At 40.7% G+C, this 23351-nt stretch overlaps 1 protein-coding gene across 2 annotated transcripts in view; it reads right to left on the reverse strand.

Annotated features, from left to right (window-relative positions):
* LOC136866800 (uncharacterized) overlaps positions 1-23351 on the reverse strand; it is a 98152-nt gene that overhangs the window by 21156 nt on the left and 53645 nt on the right. Inside the window, exon 1 of one of the 2 annotated variants that reach the window (XM_068226698.1) lies at positions 6321-6412. The exons of the other annotated variant lie outside the window; for it this stretch is intronic. Coding sequence (XP_068082799.1) covers positions 6321-6401 — 81 coding nt within the window. The 5' untranslated portion in view covers positions 6402-6412. Of the gene's footprint in view, positions 1-6320; positions 6413-23351 lie in introns of those variants that run through there. 2 annotated transcript variants of the gene reach the window in all.

Raw genomic sequence — 23351 nt, forward strand, 5'->3', positions numbered from 1 at the left:
ATGACGAGAAACAGCGTTCTATGCCAACAAGTACCAACTCTCCCGGGATGAATTGACCAAAATATAAAGTATCCCTGCAGCCAATGAGGAGCCATTTCCGGGCCACGTGACCAGCAGCAACAGAACATTTTGCTTAATTTACATTGTTATGTCCGCCTCTGTGGTGTAGTGGTTAGCGTGATTAGCTGCCACCCCCAGAGGTCCGGGTTCGATTCCCGGCTCTACCACGAAATTTGAAAAGTGGTACGAGGGCTGGAACGGGGTCCACTCAACCTCGGCCATCCTGGAAGTGGTGTTGCGTGGTTTCCCACTTCTTCTCCAGGCAAATGCCGGGATGGTACCTCACTTGAGGCCACGGCCGCTTCTCCTCCTCTTCCTTGCCTGCCCCATCCAATCTTCCTATCCCTCCACAAGGCCCCTGCTCAGCATAGCAGGTGAGGCCGCCTGGGAGAGGTACTGGTCATTCTCCCCAGTTGTATCCCCCGACCCAAAGTCTGAAGCTCCAGGACACTGCCCTTGAGGCGGTAGAGGTGGGATCCCTCGCTGAGTCCGAGGGAAAAGCCAACCCTGGAGGGTAAACAGATTAAGAAGAATAATTATTTAACTAACCTGCATCCTCGCTGCAAATACGTTAATTTTGATCATTTTATATTTAAATACAGTCCAGTTTTTTGATGACTACAGAGAAATGTATAATTTTCAATTATAATTATTTAGGGCTTTAGTCTCAAAAAGTACCAAATCCATCCTTTTTTCTTGAATATTTCCTAAACTGAAGAGGTTTCAACAGATATACTTTTATAATAATGTATTTTTTAGGCGTTTACGGTCATTAGAGACCACAATAAGCAATATTTACACATGTTTAAAAGCTTTCTCTGCAGCCCACTATCGTTGCATCTTTCAGCTGTCCACCCGCTGTTCTGCTGTTCTTCACGAAAGCCCTTGAAGTTTTTGATCTGGTGTCGGTACTTGGTTCTGTTAACAATGATGCACTTATTCCATATGAACGTAATAAAATTGGTAAAATGAATTTTCAGTTGAAATTTTACACTCTGAGCATTTTCTCTCCTGTAAAAATTTACTTTTGAATTTGTTACCTTTCGGAAGTCAGCTTCTTACATGACAACCTGTAAAGCATCCACAGCGAAATTTGGTGGAGGGGAAGTGAACGAATTGGGTTGATTTTCATGGAAAGGGTCCGATAGAGCACGTTAAAGGTGAAAGGATATTAGGACATATTGATCAGCTCATGTTGTCTACAGTAAAAGACCAGTTCGGGGATGATTACAGTGTGTTTCAGCATGATAGTACTCATAACACTCCCCACCGTGAAACAGGGTCTGTTTTTCTTTCAAGTTGCTTTACGTCGCACCGACGCAGATTGGTCTTATGGCGACTATGGGATAGGAAAGGGCTAGGAGTGGGAAGGAAGCGGCCGTGGCCTTAATTACGGTACAGCCCCCAGCATTTGCCTGGTGTGAAAATGGAACACCACGGACAACCATCTTAAGGCTGCCGACAGTGGGGTTCGAACCCACTATCTCCCGAATGCAAGCTCACAGCTGCGCGCCACTAACCGCACGGCCAACTCGCTCGGTCACTGCAGACCCCAACGAAGCACATTACTACCAGTCATCAATGATGTGCATTTAGAACTGTCGCCCAGGTGGTAGATTCCCTGCCTAGCCTTTTCTTGAATTTTCAAAGAACTCGGAAATGTATCGAACATTTCCCTTGATAATTCATTCCAATCCCTAACGCCTCATCCTGTAAATGAATATTTGCCCTAATCTGTCCTCTTGAATACCTACTTTGTCTTCATATTATGATATTTCCTATTTTTGAAAGCTCCACGCAAGCGTACTCTTCTACTTACGTCATTCCACGCCAACTCTCCACTAATAATGTCGTGTGGCTATTTCTAGCCGAGTGCAGCCCTTGTTAAGCAGATCCTCCGATGAGGGTGGGCGGCATCTGGCATATGTAGGTAACTGCGTGTAATTGTGTTGGAGGATAGTGTTCTATGTGGTGTGTGAGTTGCAGGAATGTTGTAGACTGCACAAACACTCAGCCCGCGGACCACTGGAATGAACCAATGAACGTTAAAATCCCCGACCCAGCCGGGAATCGAACCCGGGACCCTCTGAACCGAAGGCTAGTACGCTGACCATTTAGCCAACGAGTCAGACAACTCTCCAGTGACAGCTCGAAACATACCACATAGTCGAGCATCTCGTCTCCTTACTCCGAAGTCCGCTTGCTACAGCGATGCAGGAAGTATCGTCCGTCATTTCTCCGGAGACGTTCTAACTTCTAGCAGACAGTCACTCCCGCAGAGTTCGAACTCTAATAAAGGTTGAGAGTGGGCATTCCGCGTATTAAAACCTACTACTGTGCAGTATATCCGAGAATCACTTCGAGGACGGTTCTCAGCAGCTGTCCGTATACTGTTGATCAGACTGTGAAGGTCTCACTGGGAACGGGAGAATTTGAGGTTGTACAGTACTGTACAGTCAAGGATACAGTCTCAGAAAAGGAACAAAGAAAAGGGAAGACATTTTTAAGGGATATAATTGAGTGCAAATTCATTATTTCTAATGGGTACTTCACGTATTTCTGGCGTTTAAATTCGCATGGTTTAGTGTCTTCCCATTTCAAAAATTGACAGCACGACACTGTACAGAATAGTTTCCGATTTCATTGAATATAAGTGATGGACGTCCGCCTCTGTGTTGTAGTGGTTAGCGTGATTAGCTGCCACCCCCGGAGGCCCGGGTTCGATTCCCGGCTCTGCCACGAAATTTGACAAGTGGTACGAGGGCTGGAACGGGGTCCACTCAGCCTCGGGAGGTCAACTGAGTAGAGGTGGGTTCGATTCCCACCTCAGCCATCCTGGAAGTGGTGTTGCGTGGTTTCCCACTTCTCTTCCAGGCGAATGCCGGGATGGTACCTAACTTAAGGCCACGGCCGCTTCTGTCCCTCTTCCTTGCCTATCCCTTCCAATCTTCCCCATCCCTCCACAAGGCCCCTGTTCAGCATAGCAGGTGAGGCCGCCTGGGCGAGGTACTGGTCATACTCCCCAGTTGTATCCCCCCAACCAAGAGTCTGAAGCTCCAGGACACTGCCCTTGAGGCGGTAGAGGTGGGCTCCCTCGCTAAGTCAGAGGGAAAACCCGAACCTGGAGGGTAAACAGATAATGATGATGAAGATAAGTGATGGACTAAGAATAACGCCTCAGTTTGGAACCGTCACCGTTACAAAAACAATATGGATGGAAAATAACGGTTACTCTGTCACGAAATTCCAATCAACTCAGGTGTTGATTGCGACCAGTAACCACAAGGGAACAGGAACGCCTTGCTGCGTTGTAATCGTAGCCGTTACCCACACGAATGCATTAACAGATTATATAAATCAGACACATTCTAGTGACAAAAATAACCCGATCTTATACTTGTCTGCAAAAATCATCGTTACCGGCACTAATCGTAATTATGACTGAAGTTTTTATGATAAATCTTTACAAGTATAGAGAACGTATTGCATTGCTATAAGTTATTAGAATTTTAATTGTATAGTACCTGTAGTGCGTAAATGTGATATAAACCTAAAGCATATAAATATGTTGTAATTATGTTATTAGTTAAGTTATACAGAAAAATAACGGGGTAGTGGCGCCATTTGTATGAGGGGAGCTCTTGGCTGCAACATTAAATCCACAGGCTCAAGTACTGACGTCGAAGTCTATGAAGGGACGTTTATAAAAATCTCTTGATACAATTTCGAACAGAGGAACGTGACATGTCTACACATTCCATGGCTGACAATTGTAAGACAACAAACAAAATACTCGTAGTCTTTTAAATTACAGCTTCACAGAAACTAACATATGGGGGTTACATTTATACAGCTTTTATCAAGTGAAGTGGAAAAACAGAACAATGATTTCCATGCATCACAAGTTTTTCTTTCAGAGTACAATTCTGAAAGTTACTTAATACTAACAGTCCGGTTAGTGGTTAGTGTGATTAGTTGCCACCCCCGGAGGCCCGGGTTCGATTCCCGACTCTGTCAAGAAATTAGACACGTGGTACGAGGGCTGGAACGGGGTCCATTCATCCTCGGGAGGTGAACTCAGTAGGCAGGGAGAGGTGGTGTCGATTCCCACCTAAGCCATCCTCGAAGTTGCTTTCCGTGGTTTTCCACTTCTCCAGGCAAATGCCGGGATAGTACCGAGCTTACGGCCACGGCCTCTTCCTTCCCTCTTCCTTGTCTATCCCTTCCGGTCTTCCCATCCCCCCACAAGGCCCCTGCTCAGCATAGCAGGTGAGGCCGCCTGGACGAGGTACTGGTCTTCCTTCCCAGTTGTAATCTCCCGACCCAAAGACTCACGCTCCAGGACACTGCCCCTGAGGAGGTAGAGGTTTGACCCCTCGCTGAGTCCAAGGGAAAAACCAGCCCTGAATAGTAAACGGATTAAGAATGAAAGAAACTTAATACTAACATACTGTGTGTCTGATATTCACAAGTGTCAGTTACAGCGATTGAATCCGCTGGACAACGTGAGGGATAATGTTTTGTGACATGATTAGAGACCAGCTGACTTGCAGGGTAAATACTGTGTAAATTCAGTGTACGGTTTCATGTCACCATAGTACAGTGACAGCAGCTCTTACACAACACATTCACTAACAACCCTCCCTCCTGGAAGTGGAATACTGGAACCGTCACATTATAAAAGAAATTGTTTCTCAGTTTTATAATATGGCGCACATCACAATTGAACACATTTGTGTTTTATTGAAACAAGTATTCTCGGTCCGCCTCTGTGCTGTAGTGGTTAGCGTGATTAGCTGCCACCCCCCGGAGGCCCGGGTTCGATTTCCGGGTCTGCCAAAAAAATTTGATAAGTGGTACGAGGCCTGGAACTGGGTCCACTCAGCCGCGGGAGGTCAACTGAGTAAAGGTGGGTTCGATTCCAACATCAGCCATCCTGGAAGTGGTTTTCCATGATATCCCACTTCTCCAGGAAAATGCCGGGATGGTACCTAACCTAAGGCCACAGCCACTTCCTTCCTCTTCCCTGTCTATCCCTTCCAATCTTCCCATCCCCCACCAAGACCCCTGTTCAGAGCAGGTGAGGCGCCTGGGCATTCTCCCCAGTTGTATCCAGTACACTGCCTTTGAGGTGGTAGAGGTGGGATCCCTCGCTTCGTCCGAGGGAAAAATCAACCCTGGAGGGTAAACGGATTAAGAAAGAAAGACAGAAAGAAAGAAAGAAAGAAAGAAAGAAAGAAAGAAAGAAAGAAAGAAAGAAAGAAAGAAAGAAAACACTAATTAAATTAAAACTTTTAAAAGTACAATTCGCTGAATGGTTCTGTTTCGGTTTCTGCGTCCTTTTTTTTTTTTTTGAGTGAGAGAGATCAAAGTGTATTAATGCGCCCTTTCGTGTCTCATGCCTCCTGTACCGAATTTATTGTACAATAGGTTGTTTCCGTGGTCATCTACAGGTGTAAAGTGTTAAAGTGTTATACTGAAATCAAGTTTAAACTATACACTGTACCATTCTTGAACTACCTGCTTGGCTACGATCCTAGAAGTTCCATTTCAAGTCACACATATAAACGTCATCAGAAACGCAGGCACTCCACATGTTTGCATGTTTTAAGATTATTACATTCCTGTATTTTTAAGTATGAATCTTTTATTTACGATAATTTAAATAATGGAAACAATACGCATTAAATTAAAACTCAAAAAACCTAGTATTTTAACTTCTAACATCGTCCTCTAAGCAATATTTCACTGATATAGGAAAATTGAATAAATACATATTTACATGTGTGACACCAAGGTATCTACGCGTACAATGTACGGGCCTGAAATTTCACCTGAATTCTAACCAACCAACTGAAAGGGCAATGCTTCAAAGCATTGCTAGTTTGCCTAGTAAAGTCGAATCATTGTTTCATCGTGCTTTGTTAATAAACAGTTGGTACTCTTGCTGAAATTCCTTCCACGGTGACGTCATGCTTACGACAACTGAAAAGAAGCCCTTCTCTGCCGCCAATTGAGCATCCACTCGTTATTTTAAAAAAAAACTTCCAGGGTAACCTAGTGAATCCACAGTGAGTAAACGTGCGAAGTCAAGTACTTTGTGGAGTTATTTCACCGATCTTTGATCAATTCGCAAGATGCGACATTATTAAAAAAATTAAATCAACAAAAAACAACTTAAAACACAGTATAAGGTTACATCTATCTGTAGTTCTACAATGGGAGTAGGAAAACAACAGTTAGAATACAAAGAAACTCACCACCAGAGCCAGAGTAGAACCGAGAATCCATAGCAATTGCAGGATCTCACAGATTTTTCGAAGTCCAGGAGCAACAGCCATCTACATCTACCGGTTCTACGACAAAAGTAACTACTTCTAGACAGGCCAGCATCACTATTTAATTATGTGCCAAGAAAAGGTGAGCAGTCAAGTAAAGAAAACTCTAGACAGACACATTCTTGGTCTTTTCACCTCAGATTTCCACACACTTTCATTGGTAAAATACAACGGTTTTATTAGGTTTTTGAGAGCTCTAAATCCGTCATATGAATTACCAAACAGAAAAAACAATATCAAAAGCACTGTTGCCATCAGCCAAGACCTTCTTCTTCTTCTTGAAAGGTGTGGTTGGACGCATTTCAAGAAGAAGAAGACCAACTATAACTATCAGAACTGGATGCATACATCGATATTTCATAAAATGGCCGCGACTTTGGGGCAAGCGTCAGTGGGCGTATTGGACCTTGTTTACATTCTGTGGTGTTTGGTTTATGTTGCCACCGTGTGCGCGTGGAAGAATTACCTTGTTGCCTGAATTCGCTATTTCATTATCTGTTAGTTATGTTGTGGTTGGTGCCGAACTATCTCGTCGCTCCTATACAGCAATCACTACCGACCTGCATTTAGGGCAGATTCTGTTACATATTACTTTATTAGCAATCTAATTGTTCTGACGTGTGAATGATATATCTAATTAGGTATATTGTTTTTAGAGTTTCTTTAGAAGGCCTACCCAATCTTGGATGTTTACTGATGCTTAGTTTCGTTGTTTGGTATGTAAAGGGGTGTTGCGGTAAATTCAGAAATATAATAGATAGGTTAGGAGTATTCTTCTTCTTCTTAAGACGTCGTCTCCAAACGGAGGTAGACGATCCACAAGGCCAGCTCTGATCTTGACGTTGCAGCCATGCCATGTGAATTTATTGGAATATCTCTCAGGATCTTTAATGCAGTGGTTTCCCGTTGCCTTCTGCATCCTAATGCCGTTGACCAAACTGGTTCCTCCGCCTTTGGGAACAATTTCTTGTCGCCAGGACAATAGAGTGTCCTTACCCATACCCGCTCATCCACTCTCAAAGAGACTGTTGGCACTTGGTATAGGGGATCTCCTTATACCGGGAGATAATCGGTCCCTTCATTCGTTAGCCGCCTGCATATAAAATATAATTTTTATATGCAGTCGTTGCCCCCTCTCTACCACGGGGAGGTGAATGTCAGGATTTCACCGTCATTGAAACAAGGACCAAATGGCATTTCCTTGTATCTCTGGTTCTTTAGAGAGGTCATTTTGCAGAGACTAATAATATCTCAGCACGTATCAAATATTATTACCAGAGCCTCCGTGGCTCAGGCGGCAGCGCGTCGGCCTCTCACCGCTGGATACTGTGGTTCATATCCCGGCCACTCCATGTGAGATTTGTGCTGGACAAAGCGGAGGTAGGACAGGTTTTTCTCCGGGTACTGTGGTTTTCCCTGTCATCTTTCATTCCAGCAACACTCTCCACTATCATTTCACTTCATCTGTCAGTCATTAATCATTACCCCAGAGGATTGTGACGGGCTTCGGCAACCGGCACAATTCCTATCCTCGCCGCAAGATGGGGACTTCATTCATTCCATTCCTGACCCGGTCACTGACTGGAAAACAGATTGTAGGGTTTTCATTAAATATTGTTACCCAAGTTTATTACAAGCAAAGAAACTTTTCCCTTTTGAGCCTGATTTGTGCAAGGGAATTTGTTTCATAGTTCAGTCTATTAGACAGAGGTGGCTTGAAGTGTCCCTGGGATTAATATTTTCAGACTTCTCCACATACTGATCAGTCACAATAAAAAAATAAATAGATGCACTGGTAGTTTTAGGAATTAGGTATGTGAATTGAGAAAAGTGTGTGTAATATTCATTATGAACGTCTGCGTGGTTTTAAAACAGTTACGGTATTAAAAACAGGTCTTGCCGGGCTGAGTGGCTCAGACGGTTAAGGCGCTGGCCTTTCAACCCCAACTTGGCAGGTTCGATCCTGGCTCAGTCCGGTGGTATTTGAAGGTGCTCAAATACGGCAGCCTCGTGTCGGTAGATTTACTGGCACGTAAAAGAACTCCTGTGGGACTGGCGTCTCCGAAGACCGTAAAAGTAGTTAGTGGGACGTAAAGCAAATAACATTATTAAAAAGAGGTCTTAACTTTATAGTGCGGCTTGACCTCACAGTGGCAATGAACCCATTCAGGATCCACATAAAATTGGAAGTGGCAGCAGTTACAAAAGCTATATTTGACATCAGAGCCATAACCAGATAATCCCTGGGGTCCGCCATAACTCTCTTCGACGCCAAAATGACTCCGATACTCCCGTATTTGAAAGATAACTTGGGATAAGTTAAGAATTATGCAAACCTAGTTTCATTTCTTTTAATCAGTCTTTGACTAACCGAGCGAATTGGATTAGCAGTATGGATGTGTAGCTCTAAGCATGCACTTGGGAAATGCTATATCTTGATTAAGGAGAACGCAAAATAATTTCGGATTTCTTGATATGAGTACAGAGCTGTAATTTATTTATTAAACTGGGGTATTATTTGTTTAAGAAACTAATTTTTAAAACCTTGGGTTCTGGCTGTCTCAAGAATGGGATCGAGATGTAGAATGAAGTGTTGTGTATCATCACAGCTGATTTAGAGTGCCGGGGACTTCGTCAGTGAACACCAGTAAGTCCTATTCAATCCTACTGTGATCTGTTGACTACGATAAAAAAAAGTGAACCAGTGCACGACAGTAAATAATAATAATAATAATAATAATAATAATAATTATTATTATTATTATAATAATAATAATGTTAACAATGCCTAACAGTTCTTAGGAGTTCCCTTTATATGAACAATTTATAACATACCTGTATTGCCTTATCAGTTAACATTGAAGTATGGCCATACATCCCTTATTTCCCATGTTGTCTTATTGCTATTATTCCACAATACATTATAGCCCGCCTAGCGGCTATCATCGTGTAAGGCGTCTCGTTGGTCAAAAAAATAGTGTTCACATTTGGTGCTATTTGACATGAGTAGATTCATTTCATTTCATACCCGACCTCGACAATATTGCTGAACAAGTTATGATGTTATATTTGGGTACATATCTTGTAATTTACCTGATTTGTACATTTTTACTGATTTTCAATTTTCTGAAATAATTTGGTCCCTGTGTGTCCGTTTTAAAAATTCCGCTAAACCATCCATAGAAGCTCTAAACTCAGATTTATATATTGTGTTTTTGCTAATATTCGCGATGTTAAGGTGTCACTTTTCCTCAATAGCTCTTTCCTTTATTGTATAGAGATAATACTTCAATTGTTCCCTTTGATGTTTTGTAATATTTATTAAATCAAGTCCTGTGCGTCAGATCTTTGCTTATTAAAGCTTATATATTGTCAAAAAAAGGCTTGAATTCATGGTAAAAATCTATTATGTTTCACGCAAGCTTTATAACATTGTAAGTAAGTAGAAATGGTGCAAATCTTGCGTAGAATTCCTATTAGAGGAGAGATGTGTTTTTTGTTGCACTCTCTACAGACGCACCAGCTAGCCCCCCGAAGTTAATTTACTGTTATAATCAATTCCAAACCTCTCTACTATTTTCTCAGCCATTCTCCATAGCTGGGGTAGCTACTAGCATTGCTATTGGCCAATAATAATCGTATATGACGTCATTCCCATAAATGACGAGAATTACATTCCGTTACCAACCCGCGCAGAATAAACGCACAAATAATGGAAACAATACATGTACACAACAATGGCTTTGTAACTACCCGGCATGATAAATTAATTGAGCTTTTCACCACTTGCCCACGTAGAATGCGCTGCTATCGCACGGCAAGAAAGAAAGTAATTTAATATCTCTAGGCCAATCTCTGTCCTGTCGGGAGAACAGAAGAGGCTTTTTTCTATAATTGCACGGCAAGAACAGAGGCCATTTAGTACCCGCAACTTATCTTTGCCGCTTCTAACAATGTACACAGCAATCGCCTTGTACCTAGATCCTAAGTAGACACGTTGGCAGCCTTGTGCACCGCGTGATCACGTCGTCCACGAAAAATAAACAAACGACTGTCATTCTGCGCCTAGAAGTTTGCGATGCAAATGGTGTGTTGCGTGAACTAAGGGTAACATTTGTTATTAATATTTAATAAGCAAATGTCGCTTCAATGGAAAGATTTTTGAGGCCTGAAACGTTCGATGTTGAACCCCCATAAAATGATGCTGAAGGAAAATGGCTAAACTTTATAAGCGGTATTTTTAATACAACACGAGAAAGTAAGTTCACAACTTTTAATAAACTGCGTGACTTCAGATGTTTATCGATACATTAGTGTTAGTAAAAAGTACCGAGATGCTGTAGCTATCTTGGACTCTATAGGTAAAGCCCTCAAATGAGATTCGTGCCAGATACTGTTTAGCATCTAGGTATCGAAGAATCTGTAGATCAATACCTCCAAGCCTTGAAGCAAATAAGCAAAGAGTGTAATTTTGAAAAGTATAAGCTGAACAGTATAAAAAATAATATGCACATTTGAGAGGCTTTTGTTAGAGATTTGAGGTGTCCATTCACTCGTCAAAGATGACCGGAAAAGAGAACACATACGTTGGATGCTGCATTTGACCAAGCACGAACTTTAGAAATGACTAAGCTACATTCAACTTCTCATCAGCGTTTCCACAACTCACATGAAGTGCCTTGGAGAAGATTGAGCAAGAATCGGACAATGAAAGCTACTATTTTCTCAGTTACACAGAGAAACATCGATTCATGGATAGGTTTTCAGGCTTCCTCCCTTTCTAGGCTTAATACGTCCAACATGAACATCTTACAAAAACACGTCTTTCCGTCCACCAAAATGGCGTTCTTCCATCCATATGACGTACACTGGTTACGGTGTCTGTTTCATGTCCACGAAAACTGTACACGCTTTCACACAGGCCCCCAGTCCAATGTCCCCTAAAATCGAAAAATATTTTATTTTGTGACAATCATTATCATCATCCCAGGAGTGCATGACCTGCTAATGATGCCATCTGTACAGCGTGCGGTAAATCCGGTCCCTACCAACGTGTGTGTAAATCCAAATCCACTTGTAGTTGAACTTCGCAGATAAATCGTAGAGAAAAACTGCGCAGTTTAACTGAACTGAACGGAACCCAGCAGTTGCACAGTCTTCCCTTCAGTTAGCTCAGTTATTTTGTCGGTTCGGAGTCTGCTTTGGTGAAATCAGGTGTCCAAGAGACATTTAACGAATTGTTGTCGGCAGTGTCACCGTACATTCAGAAACATGATACGCGTCTAAGGCAGGCAGTTCCACCGAACTGGAGGCCCATTGCTGCACTGAGATTCTTGGCAACCGGCAGAACGTCATGGATATGAAGTTTTCTATCAGGATATCCATCAAGCCCTGGGGAGGAACGTAATGGAAACAAGCGAAGCGATAACAAAGACCCTGAAACAGTACGTTCAAGTAAGTAAAGGCATTTATTAGTTACTAGCTGATGTACCCTTTTCGTGACTGGTCGATAACACATGAGTCCAACCACACCTAAGAAGAAGAAGAAGAAGAAGAAGGAGGAGAAGAAGAAGAAGAAGAAGAAGAAGAAGAAGAAGAAGAAGAAGAAGAAGAAGAAGAAGAAGAAGAAGAAGAAGCTGATGTACCCGTGCTTCGCTACGGAACTACATTGTATACAGAATTCTAGATGAAGTTGAACTGCGCAGATAAATCGTAGAGAATAACTGCCCAGTCGTATACACAATGTGAATAAGATGTTATTAAATTGCTTAAAAACATAGATATTTATAAATTTTAGGCGCCTTCCCCTAAACTAACCTTTCATCCAGCGTGAATAAAGGTATTTATAACCTAGACTGTAGAGCTTTATTCCCCGACTTTACATCCGATTTTCATTAAATTCTCTTCAGCAATTTTCTCGTGATACGCGTGCATAGATACAGACAGACAGACAGACAGACAGACAGACAGACAGACAGACAGACAGACAGACAGACAGACAGACAGAGATGATGTAAAATAAAAATGCGAACCCTCGAACACGACGGATACAGAAATACTTTTTTTTTTATTCTGAGCAGTGTACAGCCAAAACTCTTACTTTATAATTATATATATATGGATTATTACGAAAAAGCAAAACGTTGGAAAACTTAATAACAAACAATAGTAAGGCATTAATACCACAATAAACCTCAATGAACGCAAGGGTCGCGTCTCGTTTACTCCACTGGGTTGCTGACATCTTCACATCTAAAGGCCGACTGAGGGAAGCGTGCGACTGATTGTTAACCGCGAGTGTATGGGGTCCTTAATACTTTCCGTGTCCGACTCGTTGGCTGAACGGTCAGCGTACTGGCCTTCGGTTCAGAGGGTCTCGGGTTCGATTCCCGGTCGGGTCGGGGATTTCAACCTTAATTGGTTAATTCCAATGGCACGGGGGCTGGGTGTGTGTGTTGTCTTCATCATAATTTCAACCTCATGATGACGCGCAGGTCGCCTACGGGTGTCAAATAGAAAGACCTGCACCTGGCGAGCCGAACCCATCCTGGGATATCCCGGCACTAAAAGCCATACGACATTTCAATATTTTCCGAAACGCTACTGCAACAACAGGAATGATAGCGTCATTATCTGTGCAAGCCCATGTTGCCTTGAAAAAAATCCAGGATGCATTCAGCAAAGCTACAGTACGTGCAACTGAGAACGAACTTCAATTAAATGAAAACAAAACGGTAGCAATGACTTTCAGAAAAGGCGGCAAACCGGCAGCTAACGATGTTATCATTTATGAAAGAGGAACACTAACGATCGTCACATATTATAAATACTTAGGAATCACATTACAGACCCGTGGAAATGTATACAGTATCTATGTTCGGGAGAGAGAGTTACAGCCGCCACATCAACTATAAACAGTATACAAAATTTACGAAAATAGTCACTAAATACTGCGTTGAAAATTTTTAAGTAAAAAACACTCCGATAATGATTTGACATTAATCTGAGACCAGCTCAAAAAGAAGAACCTCGAGGAAATAGAAAAATTAAAGGAAAAATTCTGGACAGAGACCTAATGCATTTCAAAGTATTTACCGTCACTCCTAGCATATGTACTCGCCAGAGAATCCGAGTCTACTCCGAGAAATACAAGGAAAAAGAGAGGAAATATTTTCTGAGGTTTGCACTACGGATGCAATGATCAAAAGAGATTAGATAAAAGCCAAATAAAAGCCAATTCACCACAGTATCTGCACGAGAGATATCTACCATCAACCGGACAAACTATGCGTATGCAAACTTTGTGGTAACCCATGCGACAGATGTCACGTAATGACATGTAAGCGCAGAGAAATGTCTCTGACGAAATTCTGTGAAAGTGCTTAAGATTCAAGAGTATGTAACTTACTCTACTTTTGCAGAATTAAATTACAAAACCATTAATAAAAAACAGAGTAAATGGAATTGAACTAAATCAACACCTCCTAGATATAAGGCCTCACAACCGTTCTGGGAATATACTGTGACGTCAGCATCGGCAAGCAAGCTTGAACCTTTTCAGTAATAACACAACAGTGAGTTTGGCCATGTAACGCTGAAATTAGAAGAGTTTTAATTCGTTTAATGGTGCCAATTGCTAATACCGTTGTACGTAATGGTATTGATGTGTTGCGTACTCAACTGTTAGGAGAATGCGATAGTGATAACGAAGTGCATGCATTAAGTTTCCGAAAGACTAGGTTATGCGGCAGATTTGTTTACGTGCAATTCCAAGACAAGACTACAGATTTACTAATAACTCAGTGGTGAGTAACTAGTATTATTACATTCTCACACAACCATAATGAGCATAGGCCTATGACGTATTTAACTACACGCAACAGCTGGTGATATGTAGGCATATTTACTCTTCAATGATATAAGGTTATGTTAGCTCACAATCATGGAATACATTATTTCAACGATATTATTATTATTGTTTTATTATTATTATTATTATACGCATTAAAACATACCACCTACAAGAGCTGCTGGTGTAGGCAGATTCACTCTGTAAATGCATGAATTTCGCTCACGGTGATACATTATTTTACAGGTATACCACAGACATTTCAAAGTCGGTGATATTTTATGGGAAATAACTGGTACTGATCCTCAGGAAAAACTTTTAACTACTCCTCTTCCAAGACAATGACTGTCAGAGACTGCAGTGCCTTATGTCTTTCCCAACTGCCCATCATATTTATCGTCACATTATGGCATGTGAAGAGAAGAACCAGGCAAAAAAGTAGAATAGAAAGAGGAGCAATAAACAGAGCCTTTGAAGATAGTACATATCTCATACCGTACACAGAATTTCAATCCACAATTTTACACAGCTGAAAAGTACAATAAACGTGTTGTTACCTGATGGTTGTTGTACTGTGATGAAGGGAACGTAAGTAATTTATCTGTACGTCGATACATCAAGGCAACCATACTGCATAGCATATGTAATCATCTAATACGACATGGCCTTTATTCTAAACGGGTTTTATTAAAGTATAAAATATTTATAATGTATATGTGAAAAAAATTAATTACTAACACAAATGCGGTATATTCTTTAGTTACAAAACGTCATAGCTGCATTACAAGGAATGAGTGTAACAATGTGTAGAAAAATTCAAGAAATAAGTTAATTTTAGTCCTGGTTGGTGAATTGAACACCAAGGATGATGTCCCCACAGTTAATTTAATAGTCGCAGTTTAAACATTTCTTAGTTCATAAAGGAGTATGATATGATATTCTTGTTATTTGTTCAACCTTCTGCCTGATATATCCTCATGTTTAAAAATTTATGGCCAACCCCGTAGTGAAGGGATATAATGCCTGCCTCTTACCCGGAGGCACCGAGTTCGATTCCCGGCTAAGTCAGGGATTTTTACCTTGATCTGAGGGCTGGTTCGAGGTCCACTCATCCTACGTGATTACATTTGCGAGCTATCGCACGGTGAAATAGCGGCCCTGGTCTAGAAAGCCAAGAATAACGGTCGAGAATTCGTCCTGCCGAACACAAGACACCTCGTAATCTGCAGGCCTTCGGGCTGAGCAGGGCCAAGGCCAAGCCCTTCAGGGCTGTTGCGCCGTGCGATTTTTAAAAATGTATGAGACATAGTAGCAATTTACTGTTGCCACATCAATATTTTTAAAAGAGTAGGCTCCGGTCTGAATGGTAGTCCAATATTAGGACAGAAACTTACATACTTTCTGGAATACATAAAACACAAAGTTCAAGGTTTCGAACAGAATGGCAAATTGGTAACATCGATGGTAGGTGAAATTCTCATTAAACCATAAATGAACTTCAAGGGAGGAAACATTGTAGGCTGATGTGCAAATACTGCCAGTGATGCTACGTCAGCTTAGATGTTAGGCCTATGCTAATATTATACGTGCTAGTTTTTTTTAAGATCATGTAATGCCTATTTAAATTGAAATATATTTGTAACATCCTGTTGTGCTGTTAGTAATTCGGCTTAAGTAAGTTAACATTGCAAGATACTGTCGTGTTTTACAACTGTTTGCTGTTTATCTTTAATGGTAGTCACTAAAACACGGTAATAACGGCAGTATAATTCAGTATACTTTAAAATTTAAACGCTATTTGTTAGTAAATAAATTATTCCATTGGCAAAAAAATATTAAAATCATGTCTGTGTTTAACCATGTTCCGAGTTTCTCTGCATTGTCATCGCCTCCTTAGCGTAACGTCACCACGCTGTTGTTAGGCCTTATTATCTAGGAGGTGTTGGCTGAGGCCGGAAGCTTGCGGCCGTCGCCGTCTTCCATCACTGCACTGTTTCAGTCTATCAATGTAAAGCCTAGACCAACTGCACTACTATTCCTCAGACCCTATCAAAACAGTCCATAATGGTGGCAATTGTACTGCTAGCGTGTGTTTATTTTGATTTGTGTAAGTCGTGTTCTTATCAAATATTTTCGGAAATTTGAATATTATTAATCGTAAATTATTTATATAGTCTTAAAAAGGATATAGAGCCTCTTTGAATGTCGTAAGAAGCTCTTTGTTCTTAAAAAGCTTATTTATTCGAACAATGTCGATGGTGATTACGTTGTTGTTGGTTATCGTGTTCTTTTCTGAAAGTATTGTTTTTATATTTTCATTTACCTGTGCATTACGTTTATAATTTAGTATGCTCTGTGCCTGGATGTAAGTCCAATCATAGGTGTAGTGCACAAGCTTCAGTGTTACGATTTCTAAAGGACCCAGTATTAAGGCAAAAATGGGTTGTGAATTCATACGGAAAACTTAGAACTAAATGATAGGCCTACTAGTGTTGTGTGCATTGGTCATTTTGATACCAAATTTATTGTTAAGGAAGACTACCCATAGAAAGTGGTGATCCAATTCGAGTACCACGCAAACTTGAATTTAAACCCAATGGTACCTATCCTAGCATCCTATTACCCAACGTACCTTACTGTAAAGAAAAGTAAATCAGTCCCGGATATATTCGGAAAATCGTGACCAAGAGCTATGACTGAGAGACGAAAATAGTTATAAACGGTGGTGCAAGAATGATGTAATTAATAATGTTACTTGTTGACATTTTTATCTTACAGTACTTGCTGGCCGGATTTTCATTTGTGAAATGCTTTTATAGTGTGTCTTTCAACCCGACGTTAATAAAATAATTCTCCCTTCGTTATGTCCCCACTGAAATAACAATTAAATTTACAATAGAATTAAGCAACAACGCTACGTTTGGTGTCTGATTATTCATATTTTGAGTTAGTAAGTTGCATTTCATGGCCTTCGGCTTGTGATGTTTGCTTTAGGTGACTCGGAATAAACATGCATAATCTTCCTCGGAACCTCTCATGTCGGTCACCGATGTCCACTATGTGGTTTTTTTAATTTATTACGGTCTGCTTTTTTTTTTTTTGCTAGTTGCCTTACGTCGCACCGACACAGATAGGTCATATGGCGACGATGGGATAGGAAAGGCCTAGGAGTTGGAAGGAAGCGGCCGTGGCCTTAATTAAGGTACAGCCCCAGCATTTACCTGGTGTGAAAATGGGAAACCACGGAAAACCATATTCAGGGCTGCCGACAGTGGGATTCGAACCTACTATCTCCCGGATGCAAGCTCACAGCCGCGCTCCCCTAACCGCACGGCCAACTTGCCCAGTGATTACGGTCTGACTGAACGGGAAAGTACGACAAACACATCAAAATAATAACAATGGTCCGCCCATGTGGTGTAGTGGTTAGTGTGATTACCTGCCACCCCTGGAGGCCTGGGTCCGATTCCCGGCTCTGCTACGAAATCTGAAAAGTGGTACGAGGGCTGGAACAGGGTTCACTCAACCTCGGGAGGTTAACTGATTAGAGGGGGTTCGATTCCCACCTCAGCCATCCTCGAAGCGGTTTTTTCTGGTTTCCCACTTCTCCTCCAGGCAAATATCGGGATGGTACCTAACTTAAGGACACGGCCGCTTCTTTCCCTCTCCGTTGTCTATCCCTTCCAATCTTCCTATACCCCCACAATACCCCTGTTCAGCATAGAAGAAGAGGCCACCTGGGCGAGGTACTTGTCCTCCTTCCCAGTTGTATCCCCGACCCAAAGTCTCACGCTCCAGGACACTGCCCTTGAAGCGGTAGAGGTGGGATCCCTCGCTGAGTCCGAGGGAAAAGCCAACCCTGGAGCGTAAACGAATTAAGAAATTAATAATAATAATAATAATAATAATAATAATAATAATAATAATAATAATAATAATAATAATAGGGGCTGCCTGGCCGAGGCGGTAAAGGCGTGCTCGGTTCGCCCGGAGGGACGTGGGTTCGAATCCCCGTCAAGAAGTCGTAAAATTTAATAAACGAGATTTCCACTTCCGGAGGTGCATATGGCCTGAGGTTCACTCAGCCTACACCAAAAATCAGTACCAGGTTAATTCCTGGGGGCAAAGGCGGCCGGGCGTAGAGCTAACCACTCAAGGTAAAGGTTAACAATGGTGGAAGCCTTTACCTTCCACTCCTCCAAGGGCCTTCATGGCCTGTACGGAGGTGACTTTGCTAATAATAATAATAATAATAATAATAATAATAATAATAATAATAATAATAATAATAATAATAATAATAATACCTCAATGTACAATTGCTTTGCCTGTTGAACGAACTATGGTGAAATCTGTTTCATATGTCTTACGGCATGATTCACACGATTTTCAAATTCACTTATGAGATTACATTAATAAGACGATAAATGTGTGATTCCATTGTGGTTATATCTGAATCATGGGTGATAAAAACTTACCGCTATATATTTAATGCAATTGATCTCTGACTTTAGTAGATAGGCCTATCGAATATGCTCAGAAATATATAAACACCCAACCTGCACAATAAATTGTGCATACACCAACAGAAAGGAATATTCTATTTCACGCCTGCTTTTAAGGGGAGTAAGCCAGCCAAAAGTTAAAAATCTAGTTATTGGTCGTTTCTACATCTTTGATATATTATTAAAATTGTGCCGAAATAAGGAAAGCACAAACTCAGTTTGAATGCTTAAATTTCAATCAACTCTCAAATGTGACACTTTTTAGCCACGCCCCCTTCTACACTCTCAGCGACTCGAGTGAAACTTATGGGAAATATACTTGACCTATCTTGACTATCTTTCTGACAGCACCCAATACTTGAAGGAGAATGTTTCTTCCGTACTATTGGTAGCATTTGGAGACAATTGTAAGACATGTGATGTCTCTGGCCTACAACAAAAGTTTGTTTACTTCCCGCGTGTTTTGTTGTGCTTTTGCCAGTTGTACTGACATTCTGAGAAGATAGGAGACTGTTGTAGTGTTTATAATCATCACTTGTGAATGTTATATAGCAAGTATGGTTCGAATAGAAAAAGTCCGGTAAGCGCAATATTTCTGGAAACTACCGGACTGGTTTCTCAAGTAAGGAAGATGTCGGTGAGGTTATGGTTACAGAGGCTGAATCCACACCATTCGCATAAATAAAGTAGACAGAATAGTGGAATAAATTGAGAAGTGTTCGAGAAGTAAGAAAAGAAACAAGAAGAGGTACAGAGAAGATGAGGAGAACGGAGTATGTAGCAGGACAGTTTTAAAGTGAGATTTCTGTTGCAAAACTTTGAAGTCATTTTTCTCAGTTCGTCATTTTTCTAATTCTTGGTACAGCTGTATCCTATACTGTTAATGCTACAGGGATGAAATTTCTACAGCCTGTTCTTACATTACAGAGCTACAAAAATAAGTCAATAAAACATGTATACTTTTCAAAATATGGTTATTTAAGGGATGTTTTTTTGGAAAAAATATGACTTCGGGAAAAAATCATATCCTGGCAACTAATAAATATTTTCAAATACTGCTTCTTATTCTTGTAAAGGAATGTTCAAGCTAAATGTGGTAGGAGTTTTAAGTTAATATCTTTGCTCAATTTTAAGAAAATAGTACCTGAAAATTGGAAAGTTAACATGGGCGAGATAGGGCAGGCTTATACTCCCCTTAAATCAAGGCCAACAACAAAGACAGGCCTTTGTGCGGGATTATCACGTGATCAAGTCAGTCTCCAATATGGTGTGTGTTCATGTTGCCTTGTGTATCTCCGTTGCTACAAGATCATATATATTATTAAAGTATTGTTTCAATTACATTCGATGAGATTTTGCTGAGAAAAAGTTACCTTTGGGTGTGTAACATTATTTGTTTATAAATATGTGTGCGTGTGAACTTATGGTGTAGGTAAATTTCGTTATCGTTCGAGCGGGATAAACATTTTAGAAGCGTGTGCAAGATTTGGAGCTTGAGAAGTATACTAAATGGAATACATGTTTGTTCTTTCTGATGAGATATCTCTCAACACTCGTGAACACTTATCCGTGCATGATGCTATAAATTACGATGAATTACTGTTTCAGATAATGCTGAGATTGTGTGACCTTACCTGCAATGCAGTATGCCTCGTCACTGTAGCGTGAAAAGGTGCAAGTCCAATTACACCCGCAGGAGAAGCGGCTGTTTCTACTTTTTCTCTTCTCAAGAATGAAAATTTTAAGGCTCAGTGGCTAAGAAAAATACCAACCGATTTCAGTGGTCTTAAAACTCCGTTTGTCTGTATCAGACATTTTTCAGAAAGTGATACTGTTAGATTTGACAAGTGCATTGTTAAAGGTGAATTAATGGAATTTCATCGAAAAATACCAAAGCTAAAAGAAGGTGCAATCCCTTGTGTTTTTCAAAATGTGCCAAAGTATCTCAGTGAAATAAAAAGTGTACCGAAAAGATTAGCAGACGTGGAGGAAGAACAACTTAATGTGGCAATTGCAGCGAGCCTCAGGTCAAACCACGAATTTATTAAAAGTAAGCTGATTTCTAGTGTTGATGATGTCGTTTCTCCTCATCATAAAAGTCTGTCTGGGAAAGGATAGACACTGCAAGTTCATGATGGAACAGTTTATTTGCTTTTAATAGATTTAACTGCAGTGCCAGTTCCCACTATTTCAGCTTCTATAGTTATGGGCATCAACCTTGTATGTAATGTGTTTATAATGAATAAGAAGTTGGGGTTAGATACATATTTACATAAATTATGTTCAGCGGATGTACACGACGCGAACCTTTTCTTGATTTGATACCTGAGTGCTGAATCGGTAGACATCGGTTATCTTCGAGATTCGTATTGGCAAACTTTGAAACACAAACTATGAATCGCTTATGCATCGCCGTGAGACATCTGGCGTACACTTTACGTACTAACACTGTTATGTGTGTGTGACACAGTTGTTGGCTTAAGATAATAAAAGTTTAGTCAATTCATATCGATCTATCATTTTATCGATTCAATTCAGATTTCATTTCCATTCAGTTGGCAGTATAACCGGAACCGGGAGACCTCCCTTCTTACTCGTCACCCCCGTAAAACTTGGTATCAAGAAAAGGTTCGCGTACTATACTTGATGAGCTTGTAGATTTTGTAAAAAAGAATACAGCAATAGGTGATAACAGTGGCAATGTATATGTCCTCTTTTCCTTCATTTAACACCTGCTTATATCGCTCTGTACAGTAGCAAATTGTTACTTTTACCCCACCCAAGGAACATTAGGAAACTGATACGTGCATTTTCCCTGACTGACTGGAATACTGAAGATAGCATAACATTTCTTAGAGTAAGGTAAGACTGCTGAAGGAAAATGAGTTATTTGTGAAAGTACATATTGATGAGATCCTCAACTTAATTTTAAAGCAGGCACAATTTTCGGGGCCAGTGAAGACAATCCAACTTGTGTAGCTAAAAGAGCACAAGTATCCATGTTATTTGGTGTAGTTTCAAATTATAAAGATGTAGTAAAAACCGTACCTGTTAGCCACATGAAAGCGTTGCAATTGTACGGTTTGTTGGTGAAGGTTATAGGCTACAAGAAATTGAGAACATACGATTCAGAGTAATAACTTCAGTTTCTGACAATAGCTGTATAAATAGGGAGGCTTTTGAGCACTTTTCTGTCAGTCAGAAATTAGAATCTCTAGTGGTAGTGACAGGAAACTCTTGTTAATATTTGATGTTGTGCAAATAAATAAATGTACTGGGAACAACTGGATATTTTAGGTTGTATGATTAACTCAAATCAGCAGGTTTCAAAACATTTAATACACATCAAGGAAGTACATTCGATACGATGAACACTAATTCAGTCACTTCAAAGTTATTTACTTGACGAGATTCGCCATCTTAACTGAGAACAAAACAAAAGACATTCAAAATGCAAAAACACAACATTCTCAACAGAAGTTCAAACAAACGACTTTACGTCCTCCCACCTTGAATTGTGGACCAACTCAACACTGATCATAGATTTAGTCTCTCAGGTACTTTAACGTCCATCTCTTGTTCCGTAACCGGAGACTTCCTGTTCATTTCTATCAGTTTTATTAACAACACGATTACATTCTTCATCTTTATTGGAAGATCTCTCAACAAAACTCCTTCTCAAGTCGTCAGATATGGACACCTCCAAGGGGTAAAGTCTCTGTAGAGGTCGGGTCACTTCTCCATTAGCTGTCTGTAGCTTCACCACTCTCACAACTCCATCTTGACCAGGGATGATCTTGGTTATTCTGCCAAGAGGCCAATCCAGACGCTTTAGGGAATCACTGCCAACAAAGACGATGCCTCCTACCCTGACTGCGGGTTGAGTCCTCTACTTAGACTTAACAGTTGTCCCAGATACTTGCTTCGGAATCTGCTCCGTAGGTCTCTCTGGAGTGATTGTCTATATCTTACTCTTCAGTTCAAACTACGATGATCAACTTCATCATAGCCTGGTAGACCCATTTCTTTCACATCTTGCAGAAATAATACCGGACTTAGAGGAACCAATTCCGAATCTTACTCAGCAACTTATGATAAAGGTCGAGAATTAATTATGGATTCATAATCACAAAGGGTAGTAGCCACCTCTTTATAGTTTAGACATGATTTACCTAATATTCTTTCAAGAAAGTATTTCATGATTCTAATGACTCTCTCCCCACAAACAATCCCACCAAGCAGCAATTGGGGGATTGAATCTCCATTCAATATGATGAGCAGTACTGTGTTTCACGATCAGACCCCAATCTAGTGATTTCAATTTATTTGCAGCTCCAATAAAGTCCATACCATTATCTGAGTAGATAATTGAGCATCTTCCCCTTCGGGCTACAAACCTTCGTAAAGCTAACAAAAAATATTATGTTGAGAGTGATGTCACTAACTCCAGATGCACCGCACGATAGGCTACACAAGTGAACAGGCAGACCCAAGCCTTCTCATTATTTTTAATCCGGTTACATCGAAGACAGCTTCATCCCTTATTCTTGGTTCTGGAAGTGGTGCAGCAACTGTTTCTAATATCTTTATCTTCGATAC

Source organism: Anabrus simplex, chromosome 3 (genome assembly GCF_040414725.1).
Source record: "Anabrus simplex isolate iqAnaSimp1 chromosome 3, ASM4041472v1, whole genome shotgun sequence".
Classification (NCBI taxonomy): Eukaryota; Metazoa; Arthropoda; class Insecta; order Orthoptera; family Tettigoniidae; genus Anabrus; species Anabrus simplex.